Source organism: Pollachius pollachius (assembly GCF_949987615.1).
Source record: "Pollachius pollachius genome assembly, chromosome: 3".
Classification (NCBI taxonomy): domain Eukaryota; kingdom Metazoa; phylum Chordata; class Actinopteri; order Gadiformes; family Gadidae; genus Pollachius; species Pollachius pollachius.
In genome coordinates, this window is record NC_136936.1 from 31,900,093 (window position 1) to 31,921,113 (window position 21,021).

General features: G+C 46.0%; 2 protein-coding genes across 2 annotated transcripts; both read left to right on the plus strand.

Annotated features, from left to right (window-relative positions):
- Positions 1 to 232: 232 nt before the first annotated feature.
- vtcn1 (V-set domain containing T cell activation inhibitor 1) lies at positions 233 to 6,380 on the plus strand. Its single transcript, XM_079731752.1, has 6 exons — positions 233 to 355; positions 3,222 to 3,361; positions 3,521 to 3,585; positions 3,855 to 4,223; positions 4,666 to 4,917; positions 5,965 to 6,380. The coding sequence occupies exons 2-6, from the start codon at positions 3,330 to 3,332 to the stop codon at positions 6,078 to 6,080; spliced, it is 834 nt and encodes a 277-aa protein (XP_079587878.1). The 5' UTR covers positions 233 to 355; positions 3,222 to 3,329; the 3' UTR covers positions 6,081 to 6,380.
- A 277-nt stretch (positions 6,381 to 6,657) lies between these two features.
- On the plus strand, positions 6,658 to 19,775 carry trim45 (tripartite motif containing 45). Its single transcript, XM_079731792.1, has 8 exons — positions 6,658 to 7,272; positions 7,664 to 7,952; positions 12,426 to 12,571; positions 14,018 to 14,334; positions 16,711 to 16,840; positions 17,216 to 17,330; positions 18,584 to 18,710; positions 18,992 to 19,775. The coding sequence occupies exons 1-8, from the start codon at positions 6,740 to 6,742 to the stop codon at positions 19,147 to 19,149; spliced, it is 1,815 nt and encodes a 604-aa protein (XP_079587918.1). The 5' UTR covers positions 6,658 to 6,739; the 3' UTR covers positions 19,150 to 19,775.
- Positions 19,776 to 21,021: the final 1,246 nt, after the last annotated feature.

A 21,021-nucleotide genomic window follows, 5' to 3' on the forward strand; every position in this document is an offset into this window, starting at 1 on the left:
ATTCAATACATAATTTATTATAAATTATAAAGATTGATTTTTTATTCAAAATAGCAAAAGCAGTAAAGAATCATTTTAAAGACGATTCCCTTGCATACATGGCAATTGAAGCAATCCAAAACATTTTCAAATGTTTGTTCATGGTTGTCTCCATTGTATAATATTGACCCAGGGAGTTAAATTACACTACACCTCCTGCCTCTGTCCAAACACAGTGCAGGAGCAGTTCTAGGAAAAGAGAGCATTCTGGAACAGGTGGACTGCAGAACGGAGCTGTTCACCTAGATTTGGATCATTCTTTCTCTCCGTTCCTGTCGGCAACCATGGCTACGATGGGTAACATCATCTTCTGGAGGTGTGTCCAATTTTAACCTCACTTAAAATACCTAAATGGCCCTTGGGGAATTGTATTGTTAATACTTTTTAATTTTTGCGTGTTGTATTCTAATTCTATACACACTAAAGGGATTCAAATTGGTCTCTTGATTTCTCTGTCTGTCTTCTTTTGCAGTATAATCATTCATTAATTGATATACCATACCAAAAAAGCAGCATCGAAGACAAGGACGTATTTGATTCATAATAACTTCAAACACTGAAAAGATTTCAAGGAATTATACAGTGGGGCAAAAAAGTATTTAGTCAGCCTCCAATTGTGCAAGTTCTCCCACTTAAAAAGATGAGAGAGGCCTGTAATTTTCATCATAGGTATACCTCAGCTATGAGAGACAAAATGAAAAACAAAATCTAGAAAATCACATTGTCTGATTTTTAAAGAACTTATTTGGAAATTATGGTGGAAAATAAGTATTTGGTCAATAACAAAAGGTCATCTCATTACTTTGTTACATGCCCTTTGTTCGCAATGACAGAGGTCAAACGTTTTCTGTAAGTCTTTAGAAGGTTTTCACACACTGCTGCTGGTATTTTGGCCCATTCCTCCATGCAGATCTCCTCTAGAGCAGTGATGTTTTTGGGCCACACGGACTTTCAACTCCCTCCAAAAATTTTCTATGGGGTTGAGATCTGGAGACTGGCTAGGCCACTCCAGGACCTTGAAATGCTTCTTACGAAGTCACTCCTTCGTTGCCCGGGCGGTATGTTTGGGGTCATTGTCATGCTGAAAGACCCAGCCACGTTTCATCTTCAGTGCCCTTGCTGATGGAAGGAGGTTTTCACTCATGGCCCCATTCATTCTTTCCGTCACACGGATCAGACGTCCTGGTCCCATGGCAGATAAACAGCCCCAAAGCATGATGTTTCCACCCCCATGCTTCACTGTAGGTATGGTGTTCTTTGGATGCAACTCAGCATTCTTTCTCCTCCAAACACGACGAGTTGAGTTTTTACCAAAACGTTCTATTTTGGTTTCATCTGACCATATGACATTCTCCCAATCCTGTTCTGGATCATCCAAATGCTCTCTAGCAAACTTCAAACGGGCCCGGACATGCACTGGCTTTAGCAGGGGGACACGTCTGGCACTGCCGGATTTGAGTCCCTGGCGGCGTAGTGTGTTAGTGATGGTAGCCTTTGATACTTTGGTCCCAGCTCTCTGGAGGTCATTCACTAGGTCCCCCCGTGTGGTTCTGGGATTTTTGTTCACCGTTCTTGTGATCATTTTGACCCCACAGGGTGAGATCTTGCGTGGAGCCCCAGATCGAGGGAGATTGTCAGTGGTCTTGTATGTATTCCATTTCCTAATAATTGCTCCCACAGTTGATTTCTTCACACCAAGCTGCTTACCTATTGCAGATTCAGACTTCCCAGCCTGGTGCAGGTCTACAATTGTGTTTCTGGTGTCCTTTGACAGCTCTTTTGTCTTGGTCATAGTGGAATTTGGAGTGTGACTGTTTGAGGTTGTGGACAGGTGTATTATATACTGATAAGGAGTTCAAACAGGTGCCATTAATACAGGTAACAAGTGGAGGACAGAGGAGCCTCTTAAAGAAGAAGTTACAGGTCTGTGACAGCCAGAAATCTTGCTGGTTTGTAGGTGACCAAATACTTATTTTCCACCATAATTTGCAAATAAATTCTTAAAAAATCAGACAATGTGATTTTCTGGATTTTTTTTTTTCATTTTGTCTCTCATAGCTGAGGTTTACCTATGATGAAAATTACAGGCCTCTCTCGTCTTTTTAAGTGGGAGAACTTGCACAATTGGTGGCTGACTAAATACTTTTTTGCCCCACTGTACGTATTATAATGGATATCTTCGTATAATAGACGACTGGGGCAGCTAGGGGCAGACCAACGCAAAACGCTGAAAAGTCGAAGACCTTGACTGTCCCCAGGCCCCTGTCAAGGCCCAGGCCCCACAGGCCCCAAAGGCCCCTGCTAAGCCCCAGGCCCCAAAGGCCCCTGCCAAGCCCCAGGCCCCTGCCAGGCCCCTGGCTCCTTGCCGAGCCCCAGGCCCTCAAAGCCACAGGCTCCTGCTAAGCCCCAGGCCCCTGCCAGGCCTCAGGCTCCTGCTAAGCCCCAGGCCCTTGCCAGGCCTCAGGCCCCTGCTAAGCCCCAGGCCCTTGCCAAGCCCCAGGCCCCTGCAAGGCCCCAGGCCCCTACTAGACCCCAGGCCCCAGCTCCAGGCCTGCAGCTGATGCTCCTCCTTGCCCCCCCCCCCCCCCCCCCCCCCCCCAGGCCCCCCAGGCCAGAGGCCCCTGCTAAGCCCCAGGCCCCTGCCAAGCCCCAGGACCCTACCAAGCCCCAGGCCCCAGCCGAGCCCTAGGCTGCCCAAGCCACAGGCCCCTGCTAAGCCCCAGCCCCCCGCTGGGCCCCTGCCAATCCCCAGGCCCCTGCTAAGCCCCAGGCCCTTGCCAAGCCCCAGGCCCCTGCTAAGACCCAGCCCCCTGCTAGGCCCCAGGCCCCAGCTCCTGGCCTGCAGCTGATGATCCTCCTTGGAGCCGACGGAGATGTCGTAATTCTTTCGAAATAGCTCTAGGAAAACAAAGTGAGAGGCCACGTGATAAGGATAGTGTACAGGCATTGGACGTTTTTATTCATTACATAATTTATTATAAAAGACAAAGACTGAAATGACTTATTTTTAATACAACCTTGCAAAATCAGTAAAGAATCATTTTAAAGACGATTCCCTTGCATACATGGCAATTGAAGCAATCCAAAACATTTTCAAATGTTTGTTCATGGTTGTTTCCATTGTATAATATTGACCAAGGGAGTTAAATCACACTACACATCCTGCCTCTGTCCAAACACAGTGCAGGAGCAGTTCTAGGAGAAGAGAGCATTCTGGAACAGGTGGACTGCATAACGGAGCTGTTCACCTAGACTTGGATCGTTCTTTCTCTCCGTTCCTGTCGGCAACTATGGCTACGATGGGTAACATCATCTTCTGGAGGTGTGTCCAATTTGTACCTCACTTAAAATACCTAAATGGTCCTTGGGGAATTGTATTGTTAAGACTTTATTATTGTACCGTGTTCTATTCTAATTATATACATACTAAAGTGAATAAACGTGGCCTCATGATTTCGCTGTCTGTCTTCTTCTTTTGCAGTATGATCGTTCTAATCATAGCTTTCACGACCCTCATCATCTTGATCCTGGCCTTGAGCTTGAGCAGTAAGTCTTCACTATGGCTTTTCATGTCTGCTCAGCAGCGACTCTGAATCTGTTTATCCATCTGCTTACCTTCTATCTGTCTACCAGTTTGGGTCTGTCTTTATGCCTGCCTATATATCCGTCAGTTGCTGTCTGCCTGTCTATCTGTACGTCTGTCTAACTGTTGATCTGTTTGGCTCTGTCCGACTGCCTGTCCATTTGTTTGTATGTATGTCTGTCTGTGCTGTTGTCAAGGTCGGTAGTAAAACAAAGTGGCTGCTGTGTTCCAGATGACTCCTCCTCAACCTTAAGCGTCGTGAGCAGGGACAGGTTCCCAGTGGCCAACCTGGGAGAGGACGTCCTGCTCAGCTGTTACCTGACGGTGGCAGCGGCCGTGCAGGTGACGGGTGCTGTGGCAGTCACCTGGACTAAGGCCAATCTGAGCGGCGAGGTGTACAAATACCAGGACAGTGCTCCGCAACTAGAGAACCAGAACCCCCAGTTTGATGGAAGGACCAGGGTGTTTCCTGATGCCGTGGCGAGGGGAAACGGCTCCCTGCTGATAATGGCTGTGACGAGCCGCGATGACGGGGTATACACCTGCAGCATCAGCTCCTCCAACCTCGATGGGAGCGTCCGCATCCATCTCAGGACAGCAGGTCAGGAGTTTACCCACTTGGGGTAGGGTCAAAATCTGTCGTTTGGTGAAGCCTGAGTCAGTATTTAATTCATTTTTGAACAGATATATGCATATGGCATATGCTTTTTTCCGTTATGCAATTGGTTTACCAAACTCATTTAAGCTTGGGCCATGGTCCTTCTTTAAATGCCAATACATGAAGACTGATCTTGGAAATGTGATGCGAGGAAAAGTATGTGTACGTGCATGTGTACATGTATGTGTGCCAGTGTGAGTTTCCAAGATCAGCCCATGTTCTTTCTACCCACCACCTTACAAAGGTATATGTGTAGTAGTCAGAAATAATCAGTAGGTGCTGTAATAAAGCCATAGCCACAAAACAAGTCTTTCATAGTATTTCAAACCACAGGGATGATCTCCAATCTCTGCTTGTTCCCTGTGTGTCCCTGTCACCATTCCAGCGTATTCCAAACCCACTTTCTCCTTCAAGGATGGCACGTTGACAGCCATGGGTTCAAGATGGCAGCCGGAACCTGAGTTGACTTGGTTGGACTCCAAAGGTACCGTTCTACAGGGAATAACTCAGTTCACCAAGAATGCTGCAGGGATATATGGTTTTGTCAGTAGTCTGAAGCAAGTCAACGTGGACACGACCTACACATTCAAGGTGCAGAACCTGCTGGTGACAGCCACCTCAGCTACTAATTTAACAGGTACCCAACATACACTATCCATACAAACATTTATTTGGTGTATTTGTTCAAATCCAATTGGATACAGTATTGATTTGGACATACAATTGGTTAACCTTTAATCTATAGTACGTTCACATTCAAACCACGTAATAGAAGTAAGCATTGGTTTAATTAACATGTGGTTATATGATAACGTGTGTTGCAATCTTATCCATGTGATGATGATATTATGTGTGTGGTGATCGTATACATGAGATGATGAGATAATGTATGTTTGGTGAGCGTATACATGATAATATATAATATGATAATAACATGTGTGTTGTGATCTTATCCATGTGATACTGAGATAATGTGAGGTGTGATGTTGAGATGAGCTGTGATGTTGAGTTAATGTGAGTTGTGATGTTGAGTTAATGTGAGTTGTGATGTTGAGTTAATGTGAGTGGTGATGTTGAGTTAATGTGAGTTGTGATGTTAAGTTAATGTGAGTGGTGATGTTGAGTTAATGTGAGTTGTGATTTTGAGTTAATGTGAGTGGTGATGTTGAGTTAATGTGAGTTGTGATTTTGAGTTAATGTGAGTTGTGATGTTGAGTTAATGTAAGTTGTGATGTTGAGTTAATGTGAGTTGTGATGTTGAGTTAATGTGAGTTGTGATGTTGAGTTAATGTGAGTGGTGATGTTGAGTTAACATGAGTTGTGATTTTGAGTTAATGTGAGTGGTGATGTTGAGTTAATGTGAGTTGCGATGTCGAGTTAATGTGAGTTGTGATGTTGAGTTAATGTAAGTTGTGATGTTGAGTTAATGTGAGTTGTGATGTTGAGTTAATGTGAGTTGTGATGTTGAGTTAATGTGAGTGGTGATGTTGAGTTAATGTGAGTGGTGATGTTGAGTTATTGTGAGTTGTGATGTTGAGTTAATGTGAGTTGTGATTTTGAGTTAATGTGAGTGGTGATGTTGAGTTAATGTGAGTTGTGATGTTGAGTTAATGTGAGTTGTGATGTTGAGATAATGTGAGTTTTTATGTTGAGTTAATGTGAGTTGTGATTTTGTGTTTGGTAGGTTCTGGGGTTACAGAAAAGACAATCTTCAGCTTCAGCAGAAGCGCCGGGCCGGTCCTCTCGCCCTCCAGGTTTTTGCTTCCCCTCTCCGGTCTGCTCATGTATGCTGTTGGATGAACATGACAACATAACACATACCAAAACACGCCACAGAAAGGGGTGCTGATGCATTATTAGGCAAGTTCCTTTGTATAATATGTGGCCTTTAAAGGTTGTTTAAACATTATGCTAGTCATGAACAGTGCAGCTCCATATGACAAAGGTATAAAAACGGTTAGTGTACTGAAAGGTTTTTTAGTTGTTGTAACAGTGTTACTATGTAACTACTACAATTTCCAGAGATTTCCACGATTTTAATGTTATACATTCTGCCTAGAGGTCCTTATTAACTTGATTGACTTGACATGATTGATCATCAATATTAATAAAATACCTTGAAAACTGACCACTATAGTATCTGTCTGTGTCGTTTCTGTCGCCTGATGGCCACGCCCCAAGCCTCTCATTGGTCCGTCCGTCGGGCGTCATATGTCTTGGATGAGCAGTAACTTTAACCCAGTTTTCCCGAACGAAAAGTAGTAGTTTTAGTTTGCAGCGGGATTTTAGTTCATTCCCGATAAAATCATTGTTTGGGATCCACGGTTGATTAAAATCAAGTAGCTTCTATGCGAACAAAGTGGGATGTTAAAAAAAAAGTAACCAGACGGAGCGGTTTGATTGGAAAAGGGGCAAAGAGTGTTGTGGCGATTTTGTTGGTAGCCTCGACTAACGTTGCAATGTCCCAGCCGGGGCAGAAAGAGAGCCTCGATCCTCAGTCCTATTCAACACAAGAGAAAGAGAGCCTCGATTCTCAGTCTCATTCACCACAAGGACAGTCGGACTCCAACCAGAAGTGCTTAACCGAGGTAAACCCCAAGGCTGTGTGCAGAGTGTGCAAACGCCTGTATCGGGACCCCAAGATCCTCCCATGTTTGCATTCGTTTTGTGCAGACTGCATTCGGCAGCTGAACCCCTTTTCTGTCTCCGGACCAAATGTCAAACAAACGTCGTTGAGTATGGACGGACAGTCACCCACCGTCGACCACAAAGTGACCACCGTCCTCTGCCCCGACTGTGACACTGAGGTTGATCTTCCCCCGTCGGGAGCGGACGGATTAACCACCGACCACCTGGCCCTGGACGAGGTGTTTCTGCAGACCCTCCTGACGCACAACTCCGTGCGCTGCGACCTTTGCAGCGACGCGGACGCGGAGCTGCGCTGCGAGGTGTGCTGCGTGAACCTCTGTGAGTTCTGCAGCCAAGCGCACAGGTAAGAGGTCTGAACCCTTCTTTCTGCTCACATTTTAGGCCTGGCCTGTATGTGATACCTACCCGGAACCCCCTCCCCCATTCAAGCTGTCAAGGGCCGCGCCGCATGACGAGGAATGTGCCTATATAAAGCACGAGTTCCAATGCTTTACCCATGGAATTTACCATATGGAAAGATCATCCTGGTCCAGCTGCTTGATTTAAAGCCAAACATTAACACGCCATTTTCCCGGTCGGTCTTAATCTCTCGCCTCACTCCCGTTCACTTTATCTCTATATCTTTCTCTGTCCTCTCCTACTCCATCTTCCCATCTGTCTCTGTCTCTGTCTCTGTCTCTCTCTCTCTCTCTCTCTCTCTCTCTCTCTCTCTGTCTCTGTCTCTGTCTCTCTAGGAGGCAGCGACGGACGTCCGCCCATACTGTCCAGAGTGTCCAGGAGCTGAAGGCCCAGGGTCGGCTGTCTCGCCCTGTCCTCTGCTCCCTGCACCCCGCCCAGGAGCTCCGCCTCTTCTGTGAGTCCTGCGACCAGCCCGTCTGTCTGGAGTGCGCTGCCACGTTCCACCGGGACCACGACTGCAGCGCTGCACGGGACATCATCCATCACCATGGAGACCGTATCCGGGACTTGGTCGTCGGGAGACTGCAGCCGCGCCTTCAGCGTCTGGAGGAGTCCCTGATGAAGGTGGGAGTGGTGTAGAGTACGGGTAGGGTTCAGTTGTGTGTCGGTGTAGAGGGTGGGGTTCGGGTGTGTGTCGGTGAAGAGCGTGGGGGGGATTCAGGTGTGTGTCGTGTAGAGGGTGGGTGGGGTTCAGGTGTAGAGGGTGGGTGGGGTTCAGGTGTGTGTCGTGTAGAGGGTGGGTGGGGTTCAGGTGTGTGTCGTGTAGAGGGTGGGTGGGGTTCAGGTGTGTGTCGTGTAGAGGGTGGGTGGGGTTCAGGTGTAGAGGGTGGGTGGGGTTCAGGTGTGTGTCGTGTAGAGGGTGGGTGGGGTTCAGGTGTGTGTCGTGTAGAGGGTGGGTGGGGTTCAGGTGTGTGTCGTGTAGAGGGTGGGTGGGGTTCAGGTGTAGAGGGTGGGTGGGGTTCAGGTGTGTGTCGTGTAGAGGGTGGGTGGGGTTCAGGTGTGTGTCGTGTAGAGGGTGGGTGGGGTTCAGGTGTGTGTTGTGTAGAGGGTGGGTGGGGTTCAGGTGTGTGTCGTGTAGAGGGTGGGTGGGGTTCAGGTGTGTGTCGTGTAGAGGGTGGGTGGGGTTCAGGTGTGTGTCGTGTAGAGGGTGGGGTTCAGGTGTAGATGGTGGGTGGGTTTCAGGTGTGTGTCGTCTAGAGGGTGGGGTTCAGGTGTAGATGGTGGGTGGGGTTCAAGTGTAGAGGGTGGGTGGGGTTCAGGTGTGTGTCGTGTAGAGGGTGGGGTTCAAGTGTAGAGGGTGGGTGGGGTTCAGGTGTGTGTCGTGTAGAGGGTGGGGTTCAGGTGTAGCGGGTGGGTGGGGTTCAGGTGTGTGTCGTGTAGAGCAGGGATGGGCAACTTTCATAATAAAGAGGACCACATTTTTGACTGCGCACTTCCAACTAAAAGTAAGCTGAGAGAAGCTACAAAATTTTGAATTTGGTAGATAGGATTTCCTGTATTCTGGTGCATTTTGGGGATGGCCACTACCTAAAAAATCGTACAGAATCATAACCTATGTACGGTATGTTAATTGAACCAACATACATTAATTTCATGTTTTCCATGCTCAAACAGCCACATGAATGGTTAGTATTTTTATCAGTAGTCACGTTTCCATCCAAAAGGGGAAGCAAATCTTTAGAAAGTTTGCAAAAAAGAAATTCGAATTGGGTGCGTTTTCATCAAGGGGTTTGGAACGGAAAACTACACACATTCCAGGGCTTGTCGTATCCTTTTGATAACATCCTCTCTTAGGTCCTGATATATAGTGGAATTGCGTTGTTTTCCATCTAAAATAGCTGTAATGTTTTTTTCTTCGATGAGAGCAAGGAAAAGTTGTACCTATTCAGCGGTCCACACGTATCTATTATTCACATTGGCCATCTGTTCCATGGACGTATTTAAAGGATACATTGTACATATTTATAATTCGAAATTCGTTGCAGCCTTTATACCACAGATACTCCAGGGTCTATAGCATATAACCGCATTGTCTGATTACAGTTTAATTCATTTTTCACAATTGACCAGCTCTCGTTGTGTAGACTAGTCACCGCGCCATTCGTTTCAATCGAAATCGCGACGTCTATATTTTCAACATAAAGTGAACATATTTATAATTTGAAATTCGCCCCAGCCTTTTATACCACAGATACTATAGGGTCTATAGCATATAACCGCGTTTTCTGATAACAGTTTAATGCATTTTCCACAATGTACCAGCTCTCGTTTTGAAGGCTTAACAGACAATTTGACTGGAATTACTTAGTAGGTGTCCATATATCAGGGATTAATTGACACGGTATAATTAAAGGATATGCAAACATAGACATCCTATATCATATATATATATATATATATATATATATATATATATATATATATTGACGCTACAAGTTAATGTCGGCAGGGTTGCTATGGCCGGTCGTTATGCGGAAATCGGAAGGACGTTGTCAGTGTTCTGTGTTCAATGTTCGCTATGTCACAGCCGTTACGAAAAGTGTGTTTCCATCTCCCATTTTGCGCATTTACTCTCTTGTGCATTTCTCAAAAACCACCTCAAGCGAGCGGATAAACTTTTTTGGGAATTAAAGGATTTTTATGCGAATTTTTGCTGTTCCCATCACCGTTTACTGATTCGATACTTCAAAATTTGCATAAAATCAGGGGGATGGAAACGCAGCTAGTGCAAAGGGCTCACATACATCATCATTCTCTCATGCAGAGTAATTATCGGATAAATAAAACGAATAAGACCTCAACCACAATTTTAAAATGCATGTAAACACCTTTACCCGATCTACTTCGGACCGAGATCGGATAAGAACGCCTAGATAACTCGATGATAGTCCGGTGTCTACCTGCATGTAAACCCGCGTCGGATTTCGCATTCTGCGCATGCTCGAGATCTTGCGGCCGGGGGACGTGAACCGGAAGTAGAAGGAGACGGTAGTCGTGTTGTTGTCTCCATAGACACATAAACAATTCTTATTTCTTTATAAATATAAATATTTAATTATTTCTTTATATGTTTAAGGTTGTCGCCGTCGGAAAACGAGAAACTGAGATTTATTTAAGAAGGTGAAGCAGAAGATGGAGGAAGCCGGTGTCATGGCATTACCCCCTATAAAGTGAAACCCCCTATCATCATCAACATGCATTCAGTACACGCTACGCTTCGATTTCACCCAAGGCTGAATTAAAAGTACTTATACCACGGTCTGCGGAATGCTCGATTCTGATGGCTGCAGGGTGTGCATTAACTCCTGATATACGGACACCTGCTAAGTAGTTCCAGTCAAATTGTCTGTTCACCGTTCTCAATTAATGCGCTAGCTGGCGTATCGTATCAGCCTGTCTCAAAAATGAGTAAACATAGCAACGGGAACGCAGTCAAAGCCGACGGACTAGAATACCTACCGTTGCCAAGTCATAGCTAAGGTCCGTCCTAATTACTGGAGTAGTGAACAACGATCCATTGCATAAGAACCTTACGGGAGGGTAATGGTTCCAATGTTCCAGGAATTAGTTAAACCCTCAGCCGTTACCGGGGAAACAAAGTTATGGCTTGTCAAGAACTTTATATTTGGATTGTAAAATGCATGAAAATATAAATGAATGGTCTTCATTTATTTTCTTTGGCAAGTGACCGTGGTATAAGCGGGATAATGCCCTTCGAGGTGTCCATTATCAGGAATAAATGGACTTCGCGGAGGTCGCGCGTCGGACGGTTCACGCCTCCGCGTCGTCCATTAATTCCTTATAATGGACACCTCGTCGGGCATTATCCCTTACATGTATTCCTAAACGTTGGTCATCAACGAGGTTGTAAAGTAGTAACTTCGGGCACATCTGTCAAAATAAACGTTTTTTTCTTCTGACTTGTATACAATCTTTATTCATTCATTGCGCCGCGACCGAACTGACGGGGATATTCTCTGATATTATGAATCTTAAAGAACGCGTCGGGTTCTCCGACTCTATGGTACTTCCACAACAAAGACTCGTAGTGGGGGTTATCTCGGCCATGGTGGAGAAGGAATTGGGGGAAAGGAATGCGGGACAGCTGTCAGTTCACTTCGGGTCCATGTCATTTCTCCGACGCTCCATTGTTCCGACCTCTCGGTCGTATGCGGACTCCTCCGGCTGGACTCCTCCCGCTGCTCCGCCGCCGGAGGAGTCCGCAAACGATCGAGAGGTAGAAACAATGTAGCGTCGGAGAAATGACAACTGTCTACTGAAAACATCTTTCTCGAATGCCGCCGCCTGTGTTTGTTGTCGTTTCGACATAGAGGTCCACCGGGAGTGGCTCTATAACCACTTGTTGAAAGGGCTACAGCGCCACCTTGGGTGGCGGATTCAGCCATGCTCCGGCCATTATCCGATCTCTTAAAGGCCATGTGCGTTCGGATAATTGACACAGTCCGTTCGAGTAGCAAAATCGGTATAAGGCTTAATCCGATCTAGCTGTCCCATGTAAATGCACTGAATGATGTCACAAAACTGAAAAACAGTGGCCTAACATTAAGTGCAACAACTCAATGAACTCAAACCCAACAAGCATGATATTCATTGCAGTTTTCGTAGTTGTAGTGGCGACTTATGTGGAAATCTTTCATGACTGATATCGTTTCGAAGCAAATTAGACACATGGATTTGCCTTTGAATTATATGAACAGAAGATATGCTTCTCATCTTTTTTGACAGTTTTCTGTAACTCGCTCAATGATTATAATTACTTTTTTTAAATTATGTGCGGGCCTGACTTAGTGAGGATGTGGGCCGTATGCAGGCCAGTTGCCCATCCCTGGTGTAGAGGGTGGAGTTCAGGTGTAGAGGGTGGGTGGGGTTCAGGTGTGTGTCGGTGTAGTGGGTGGGGTTCGAGTGTGGGTCGATGGGCTTCAGGTGTGGGTCGATGGAGAGTACCGGTGGGGTTCGGGTGTGTGTCTGTGTTTGTAAGGTTTCAGGCATGGGAATCAACGTTCCACTGTGTTGCAGGTTGAAATCACCCAGGATGCCTTGCAGGCGAGGATGGAAGCCACTGCTGAGGATGTGCGGGCGTTTGCGCGAGGTTATGCCGCCTCCGTGGAGACGCACTGTCTGTCTCTGCTGCGACGCCTCGAGGAGCTGAGGGTGCAGCGCAGGTACGTGCTGCAGCCAGGTGGTACAGCCAGGTGGTACAGCCAGGTGGTACAGCCAGGTGGTACAGCCAGGTGGTACAGCCAGGTGTTATAGCCAGGTGGTACAGCCAGGTGGTACAGCCAGGTGGTACAGCCAGGTGGTACAGCCAGGTGGTACAGCCAGGTGGTACAGCCAGGTGTTACAGCCAGGTGGTACAGCCAGGTGGAACAGCCAGGTGGTACAGCCAGGTGGTACAGCCAGGTGTTACAGCCAGGTGGAACAGCCAGGTGGTACAGCCAAGTTGTACAGCCAGGTGCTACGAGTGTTACAGCCAGGTGTTACAGCCAGGTGCTACGAGTGTTACAGCCAGGTGCTACGAGTGTTACAGCCAGGTGCTACGAGTGTTACAGCCAGGTGCTACGAGTGTTACAGCCAGGTGCTACGAGTGTTACAGCCAGGTGCTACGAGTGTTACAGCCAGGTGCTACAAGTGTTTCAGCCAGGTGCTAACGGGGGATACAGCCAGGTGTTACAGACTGGTGTTGTAGCCTGGTGTGTGTTACAGCCTGGTGTGTTACAGCCTGGTGTGTAACAGCCTGGTGTGTTACAGCCTGGTGTGTTACAGCCTGATGTGTTACAGCGATGTTTGTTACAGCCTGGTGTGTTATATGTGAGAAATGTAGTATTATCATGCCTATATATTTGATAACAGTGTGAAACAAAGCAAAGGGAATTCCATGTGTGGTTTATAACACCTCCTGATAGCCCTCTGAAAGGAGCTCCTTATCTCATGTTTACATCAGAGCCGGTCCTAGGGCGACCGGTGACCACGGAAGCTTTTATCTCTATATTCCATGACGTCAGTCTATTTCTCAGTTCACTTATATGTTAACATTGCCGGCCGTATGAAAGTACAGTATCTACCATATGGTTAAAGGAGCCATTATCTGGCCCATGTGAAGGAATGTCAACGAAGGCCTACATCCTGAGGGATATTTAAGTTTCAGTCATTTGCATAATTACGAGTGAAACCTGAGTTGAACCTCGGTTACTAAGCTGTAAATTGGCCCTTAGAAAGACCCATATAATCCTCTGTATGCCTGGCCCACGTCTTCCTTAGAGGAGGACACAGGGGGGGCTTTATGACATCCACAAGGAGGGAAGGAGCCCTCTGCGGTCCTTCTCTCACGTTACTTACACTGACTCAGGCCCCCCCCCCAGAAAACTATCTTTTCCCCTCCGTTTTCCTTGGCAGCGTTTCAGGAATTTCTCCGTAAAGATGGACTAATTGCAAAAACGCATCTAGCTGTAGAAACGCTGTAGCACGTATTAAAGGCATCTATGTGGTGCTGGTTCTAATCCTGATGCTTAACAAACAGCTGTGCAACAGCCAGGTATGTTTTATCACGTTGTCTTTAAAGTAAACCACAGCTTGAAGCAGCCATCTGAACCAGGGCTCCCCCTCCACAGGAACCAGCTCCACCTGCAGAAGGTGCAGCTGCTGCAGGCGCTGTCCGACACTCGTGGTGGCGTCCGGTTTGCCGAGAGGCTGCTGGCGTGCGGCTCAGACGCCGAGATCCTCAACGCCAAGGGGGTCACACTGGCACGCCTCACCAGCCTGGTGGAGAGCGGCTACGACCCCAGCCCGGCCACGGTCGCCCCTGACGACAGCAGCAGTATCCACTTCCTGCCTGGGGAGGGTGCAGGGGAGGTGGACGGGTACCCAGTGGTGGGGGTCATCCAGACGCAGACACTGGACCTCAGCAGGTGCACCATCGAAGGGGAAGGTAAGGCTACTGGAGCTCTCCTATCATAGAGAGATGAGCACCATTAAAGGGGTGATATCATGCTTCTTCGACTTTACCCTTTAGACTGTTTATATGACGTTTGTATATATGTTTTACGTCTGCTAAGCTAAGCTGAGTCCGAGCCAGGGGGAGTATTCGTTCCCAACGGGAACTACTCGGGGGTCGGGCCTTAAAGCGACATGATACAAAACTGACACTTTTTGAAAGATGCTGAAATTGGTTTTGCAGAGATGAACAGTATGAGAATTATAAGGGGTATTTTAACATACAGGCATGTAACCCTAGTCCAGTAGTCCCAAATGCAATTATGAACCCTAAAGAAGCATGATATGGGATGTTTAAGGAGAAAGTAGGGCCTTGGCATCTTACTCATGAATGCGAACAGGTAAGCTGATGGGACGTAGACCCAGAAAGATTTTACGTTAAAGTAAAAATATATCATCCTCATCCTAATTTGAGAATGAACACTTTAATGATCTCCTTACCATCATAGACCTGCAGGAACATTTCAAGTATGCTGTTTGTATTGTTGTATATGGTCTTCCTCCAACCCCTCATTGAGCCATTCCCCGAGGCAGTGATAGCTTGTCTAAGTAGTAGCTGACATTCCTCGTTGCCATGGGAACTTTAAAGTGGGGATAACTAGCGGGTAAAGGAGAATGGTGTGCGTGTGTACATGTTGACAGTGAGGATTTGTGTTCTTGCTGTTGCCTGTTCCATTATTAGGTTAGAGATGGTTAAGTTGAGGTATTAGGTTAGAGGTGAGACAGTTAAGATTCGTTTGGTGTGCTTTTGGGTCACTCCATTTGCAATTTATATTTATTTAACTACAAATAAAGAACCCAACAAACCATGAATTAGAAATATAGATTATATGTATTTATTTAATTATGAAAGTACATCACAGACATAATCAATTATGCATTTTACTCAAAATGTATTGGATCACAAATTAGCAACCCAATACATACCCATTTTGGTTGGTGACTAAGTTTGGGAGAGGCTTAATTTGATGCTTAACTCACTGAAAGGCTCTCTAATGCATAACAGATCGTAAGAATTGATCTTACTGAACTACTTCTGAGTTTCTTTGTTTGTGTTATTTAAACTTAAGGGTTAGGGTGGGGTTGATCTATTGTTACGTACAATCCATGTTCCTGAGGCTTTATTTAGGCTTTTAATTATATTTGATTTTGCTAATGTCTCCAGGTCCTGTAGTGTAATACTAAACAAATGAAAAACTAGGCTTGGTTCTGTTTTTGTTAAATATATGTTTTAGCCGGGTTCCAACCTTCCAAGAAAAATAAAAGGCAGCTTAGGAAAACTTTAATATTTACATATACGGGTGTATACTGACTTGGTAAGCCAGGTGGTGCTGTTTTCTGATTGACCCATCTCAATAGCTGTTCATGGAGTTTGAAAGTGTTTTCGTCTTTTTGAAGTTAGACAGATACGTATTTAACAGATATTGATATATATTCCGCTTTGCCAGAAGCGGATGGGCAGGAGTATTCACTCTTTTTTCACAAGCTTCTTTTGTCATAACCACAGATACACTATATTTTTCTAATTTTGAAATACTCCAGCAGCATGCCTGTTACTGTCCGTTTTGGGTTACCAGGCAACTTCAAGCTTTCAGCCTACAACCCTACAAATCTGATTGTGTAAATTGAGATGACGAAAGCCATATAGTACTGCCCCCGAAAATAAAGTTGGAGAGAAAGCATTTTACAAAATCTGATAGTAGGCAGGGACTTGCTCAAACAAGGAGGATTGCTTTTCCTTTAATAACAGGTATAGGGTTGGTTTTCCTTTAATAACAGGTATAAGAAATGTCTGCCGCAGCCACTTCTCTTCACAATGCCGAAGAAGTTGCCTGACACCGCCAGACCAATTCGCAAAAGCCTGTTAGTCTGCAACCTCTCAGTTAATTTCCATTTCCAAGGGGAGTCATTCCCGGGCGCGGACCAAAATGCCCCTGGAATTAAACCTCCCACCAAGTTCCCTCCATTGAAGAAGGCCATGGTTGAAGATCTCATGACAGCATGAGTGTTGAACCAAGTACGGAAGCGGTTGATCTTACCACCTGAACAACCACACTCCAAAAAAGATTGCACGGGTATGCAGATGAGTGGTTATGAGAGAGCGTGCAAGCTCTCTTTAATGTCAACCAAGTCAGGCTTACAGATATTCGTGATGCATTTCATAAACGAGCAGGTAAGGGGTAGGACGTATGACATTTGTCTGCATGGGGATTGCAGACATTGGGAGTTGAACACCCCGACCACTACACTATCCTGTCTTGTATGAATGTTTGTACCCTTACCGGTCTCCTCTGCTGCTCCACCCCTCCAGGGGTGCAGGTGGGCAGGCAGGGGCAGCTGGGTCACTTCACCTTGGTGTGCCGGGACTCCGCCGGACAGCCGCTGGGTCGCGGCGGGGAGAACGTTCTGGTCAGCATCATAAACAAGGACAAGAAGAACTGGTATGACTCTAGAACACTGCCACCCATTTGTCTGCACCTTGGCCCACTAGTGGTGGCGCCAGATGTGATGGGTAACATTTAGAAATGCTTCAAATGAATCCTAAGATAGGTCTGCTAAACGAGTCGTTTAGCAGCGCCATTGATACGTTATTGTAACATATTTTATATTTTCTACCATATGCATTTAGTAGTGTATCAGATTATTCATTTTATCCTTTTTTATGTATTTGACTTTTAATCAGAATTTAAAGCATATCATATTTAGTTTACTTTTGATTGTAAAGATGCATTCTTTGAGTCTTCACATTAATAGCTGCTCAGTATTGGATATTGGCTTACAGAGAATCAATACATAATCAATGACTTTCTCTCCAGCATGGTGGAGGCTACAGTGTTTGATAACAACGACGGTAGCTTCTCTGTTTCCTACACGCCGGCAGAACCTGGGCGCTACTCTGTGTGGGTCTGTGTTAAAGCACAACATGTCAAGGTACTGCTTTTACCTGTCATTCATATTTTTAGACCAGCCACTAGCATGTATCCCAATTAGCGAGAAACTAGCCTTTCTCTTGCTCTGGTCCGGCTTGAACTATCCTTGGATAACAACCAGTAGTAACTCTCTAAGGGCGCCCCCCCCCCCCCCCCCCATCTGTACCGTGCCCAAGTACAATTCCCCCCCCCCTGCTCTGCCACTGGCCTGTGCTCACACTACGAAATCTCAACTGGGCCTGAGTATAGTTTCCTGTTGTACATATGTCATGACCCTGCACACATTGGCGGTTTATTGTTTTCATTCTGTTGTAAATGCGACGGCCCCGTGGTTCCAGGGGTGGCGGGGCTTGGGTAGAGGTGTTGCTGCGCTGTCTCCACAGAGGCAACGCAGTGATATGATCATGAACGGTTCTAACTGGAGAGAAAGGGAAATCCGCGAGCTGCTGATCATGTGAGAGAAGGTGATGCAGTCGTATTAAACAAAGACATTGGAAGATGGTGCGATTTACGAGAGAGACGCAGAGGAACTGTCCTTACGAGGCTTTTGTCGAGATAAAAAACAAGTGGTCAGCAAAATAAAGAATATGTTGGCGTTTTTGCATTGTAAATAGTGAATCGCGTTTGTAGCCTACACTCAGACGTGAACTTATTCTTGCATGCGGGTGTCTTCATTCATAAAAAAATAAAAACTTGAGAGAGTATGCAAATTATTCTAAAGAGGTCTAGACTCCGTGCGCAGCACCGCCTTCTCCAGTGAACCAAGAAAGCCCGCGCCGTGAAGAACGGGGGATTTTTGATCAAACACTCAACTTCGCTATCGCACCAACTTGAACCCACTCGTGAACCGCTTACCGCCATGTTTATTGTTTAATGGGGTAGAAGGTTTGCATGGACTATACATCATCCAGCTCAGGTTGCATGTCCGTGCGTGTGTCGGCTCATTAGCATCTGTACTTGAGTATGGTTGGCGTGCTCACACTAGCCAAACAATCTAGACTTTAAGGGCGCACTAGGTGTCAAACGGACACAAGCACGGTACAGATGGCCTAGAGTGAGTGCGCCCTAACATTGAGCCATGAACAGGATAATGCTACATCCTGTTTACAAATAAAGATACATGTGTGTCCCTCCCTCTCTCCCGCCCTCCCTCCTCCCTCTCTCCCTCCCTCTGTCCTTCCCTCCCCCTCTCCCTCCCTCTCCTCCTCCGTCCCTCCCTCCCTCTCCCCCTCTCCCCCTCTCCCTCCCCCCCAGGGTTCTCCCTTCCCACTGACCGTGACCAGGCGGTTGAGGCGTCATGCCGGAACGTTCCACTGCTGCACCTTCTGCTCCAGCGGGGGGGCTAAAGACGCCCGCTGTGGCTGTCCTGGAACCATGCCTGGTAGGACACACACACACACACTCACACACGCAGAACATAACACAAAAGCGCACCCACACAATAACAAAAAAGTACACACACTCGCACTCGCACACTCACACTCACAGTTTGACGGAATGTGCTAGGCTCACTCTGGTTGTCAAATCGTTCCCAGCGGATCTTCTCACAAGTCCTGGAAAATGAGTATCATCTTGTTTCGTTGTCTACCTTAACATTGTTTCCATCCCTCATTCCTCCATCCCCTTCCTCTGTGTGTGTGTGTGTGTGTGTGTGTGTGTTAGGAGGGTTCCAGGGATGTGGTCATGGGCATAAGGGCCACCCTGGGCAGCCTCACTGGTCGTGCTGCGGGAGCACACAGGAACAGTCCGAGTGCCGGGCCCCTGGCCATAGGCCAGTGGCGCCGACCACGCGGGGCCAACTGCGCACAGTGGAGCTCTGAGCCAATGGAATCATCACGCCGTGTTGCGCCATGCAGGGGGATGGAGGTTAGGACCGCTAATCACAGCCTTACCACGAGCTTGTGAATGGAAAGAAAGTAGGAAGCCACTTTGTAGACAGAACATGTGCTAAAACAGCACTAAACCATTATAGGGGTGAGGAAAAGTAAATTGATGATCTCTTCTGAATTTATCAAGCATCAATTTGCTAAAAACCAGCAGACAGATTAGTATTTAGTAGGTGAACTGAATTAAGTATGTCTGTTAACTATTATAGCAGTCCTTTACACCATTGGGGAATGACACGTTTCAAGTGCTAATGAGTCGTTTTACAGTAGTCTTGGTTACTCTTTGCACCTGAATTTATTTAGAAGAATATTGACTGGAGGTCAAACATATTGAACTCTGTATCACATACGGATGGAATTGAAAAAAGACTGGAAATACACACACGGTATTATTTCTACTGCTAGTGTTTGGTTTGAACACCAGTGCATTTTCCGATAATGCACTGGGGTTCAAATCAAACACTAGCAGTTAGCCTTATAGAAGGCTGCACTCTCATGCATAAATATATGGCCTGTTAAGCCCTTTGAGACTGTAATGGTGATTAAGGAAAAAAATAATGCAGGCTCCCCACATTTAGTGCTGTGTCATCATGTGGATATACAAGGCTGAGATTCACATTCAATTGTAATCCCTCTCGAATGTTAGGACTACAGAGATATACACAAACCTAGTATTTTTTTAAGTGTTTTTTACATGTATGAACACTGCCATTATTTATGTTTGTTAAAATCCCTCACAATCCTTTGTTTTCTATCCACTGGTCCAAAACGTCTAGGCGTACATATTAAACATTTGTATCTGTTAAAATGAATCTGTAATATGAAATAAACCTATTTTAATTGGTCAATCTTGTAATATGTATCCTTTTTATTACAATTGCATACTGTTCTACATTCATCCACTAGGGGGCAGACTAAAACAAGTCGGCTGTAGTAGAATCCGTTCCTGTAACATCTGTAGACTTCAAGGCAATCATCATGTACCGTTTAGCTCTCAACGCTTGTTCTTACATAATCATTCATGATCAGTATTCTCCCTCCGTTCCATTACTGGAGCAATTTCCAGCTAAGGAGTCGCTAATAAATACTGCATTATCATAAAACATGTCTTAAGCAGGGAGTGATTGCAACTCTTAGTATGAATGTTTAATGAAGCAGGATGAACCACTAACCTCTGAAACCCATCACCCAGACGCTTGAGTGGCGACATTGCCTGGCGACACATATCGTTGGTGAGGGATGCTAAATTGGAACACATCTACAAAGAAGGACCACTGCAACCCACACACACTCACAGATGGCGTTGTTAGAGAACAATAAAACGGCAGCATTTAAATTGTGTGTGTTTTATCTTTCATCTTATGTTTCTTGGCCTCTTCAACAACCATAGAAATCCAACATTTCTATTATTAATCTACTTTTAAAGCTCACTTTCTGTCATGCTCATTATATAAGTTTTCTGTCTGCCTTCTCTGTTTTTATCCCCCCACCATTTCCCGTAAGTGGCAACTTGACATTGATTTCTTGGCGCCCGAGTCCCTCTGAAATGGTGCAAAATGAAATGGTCATCCAGCGCCTCTTAAGCACACTTGGGTACGGAAGTGAGAGGCGGAAATCAAACATCTCGGGTCAGTCAAAGGTTGGTTAGGTGGTCTCATGAGCGCAATTTCCTGTTTATGAATCCGGAGATCTACAGCTGATTTAGAATAGCCTGCAAAACAGACAGCATGCACACAATCCTCGGCAGGTGCTGCGTTTGACTTCATCTTCATTGAAGTTTGCAATGACGATCTCATTGTCATGGAG

Bases quoted from the DNA above. Each gene is read 5' to 3' on its own strand.
- vtcn1 (XM_079731752.1), top strand. From the start codon at position 3,330: ATGGCTACGATGGGTAACATCATCTTCTGGAG. The intron at 3,362-3,520 runs GTGTGTCCAATT...CTTCTTTTGCAG, and splicing joins GGTAACATCATCTTCTGGAG to TATGATCGTTCTAATCATAG. The intron at 4,918-5,964 runs GTACCCAACATA...TGTGTTTGGTAG, and splicing joins CTCAGCTACTAATTTAACAG to GTTCTGGGGTTACAGAAAAG.
- trim45 (XM_079731792.1), top strand. From the start codon at position 6,740: ATGTCCCAGCCGGGGCAGAAAGAGAGCCTCGATCCTCAGTCCTATTCA. The intron at 7,273-7,663 runs GTAAGAGGTCTG...CTGTCTCTCTAG, and splicing joins TTCTGCAGCCAAGCGCACAG to GAGGCAGCGACGGACGTCCG. The intron at 17,331-18,583 runs GTACTGCTTTTA...CCTCCCCCCCAG, and splicing joins TTAAAGCACAACATGTCAAG to GGTTCTCCCTTCCCACTGAC.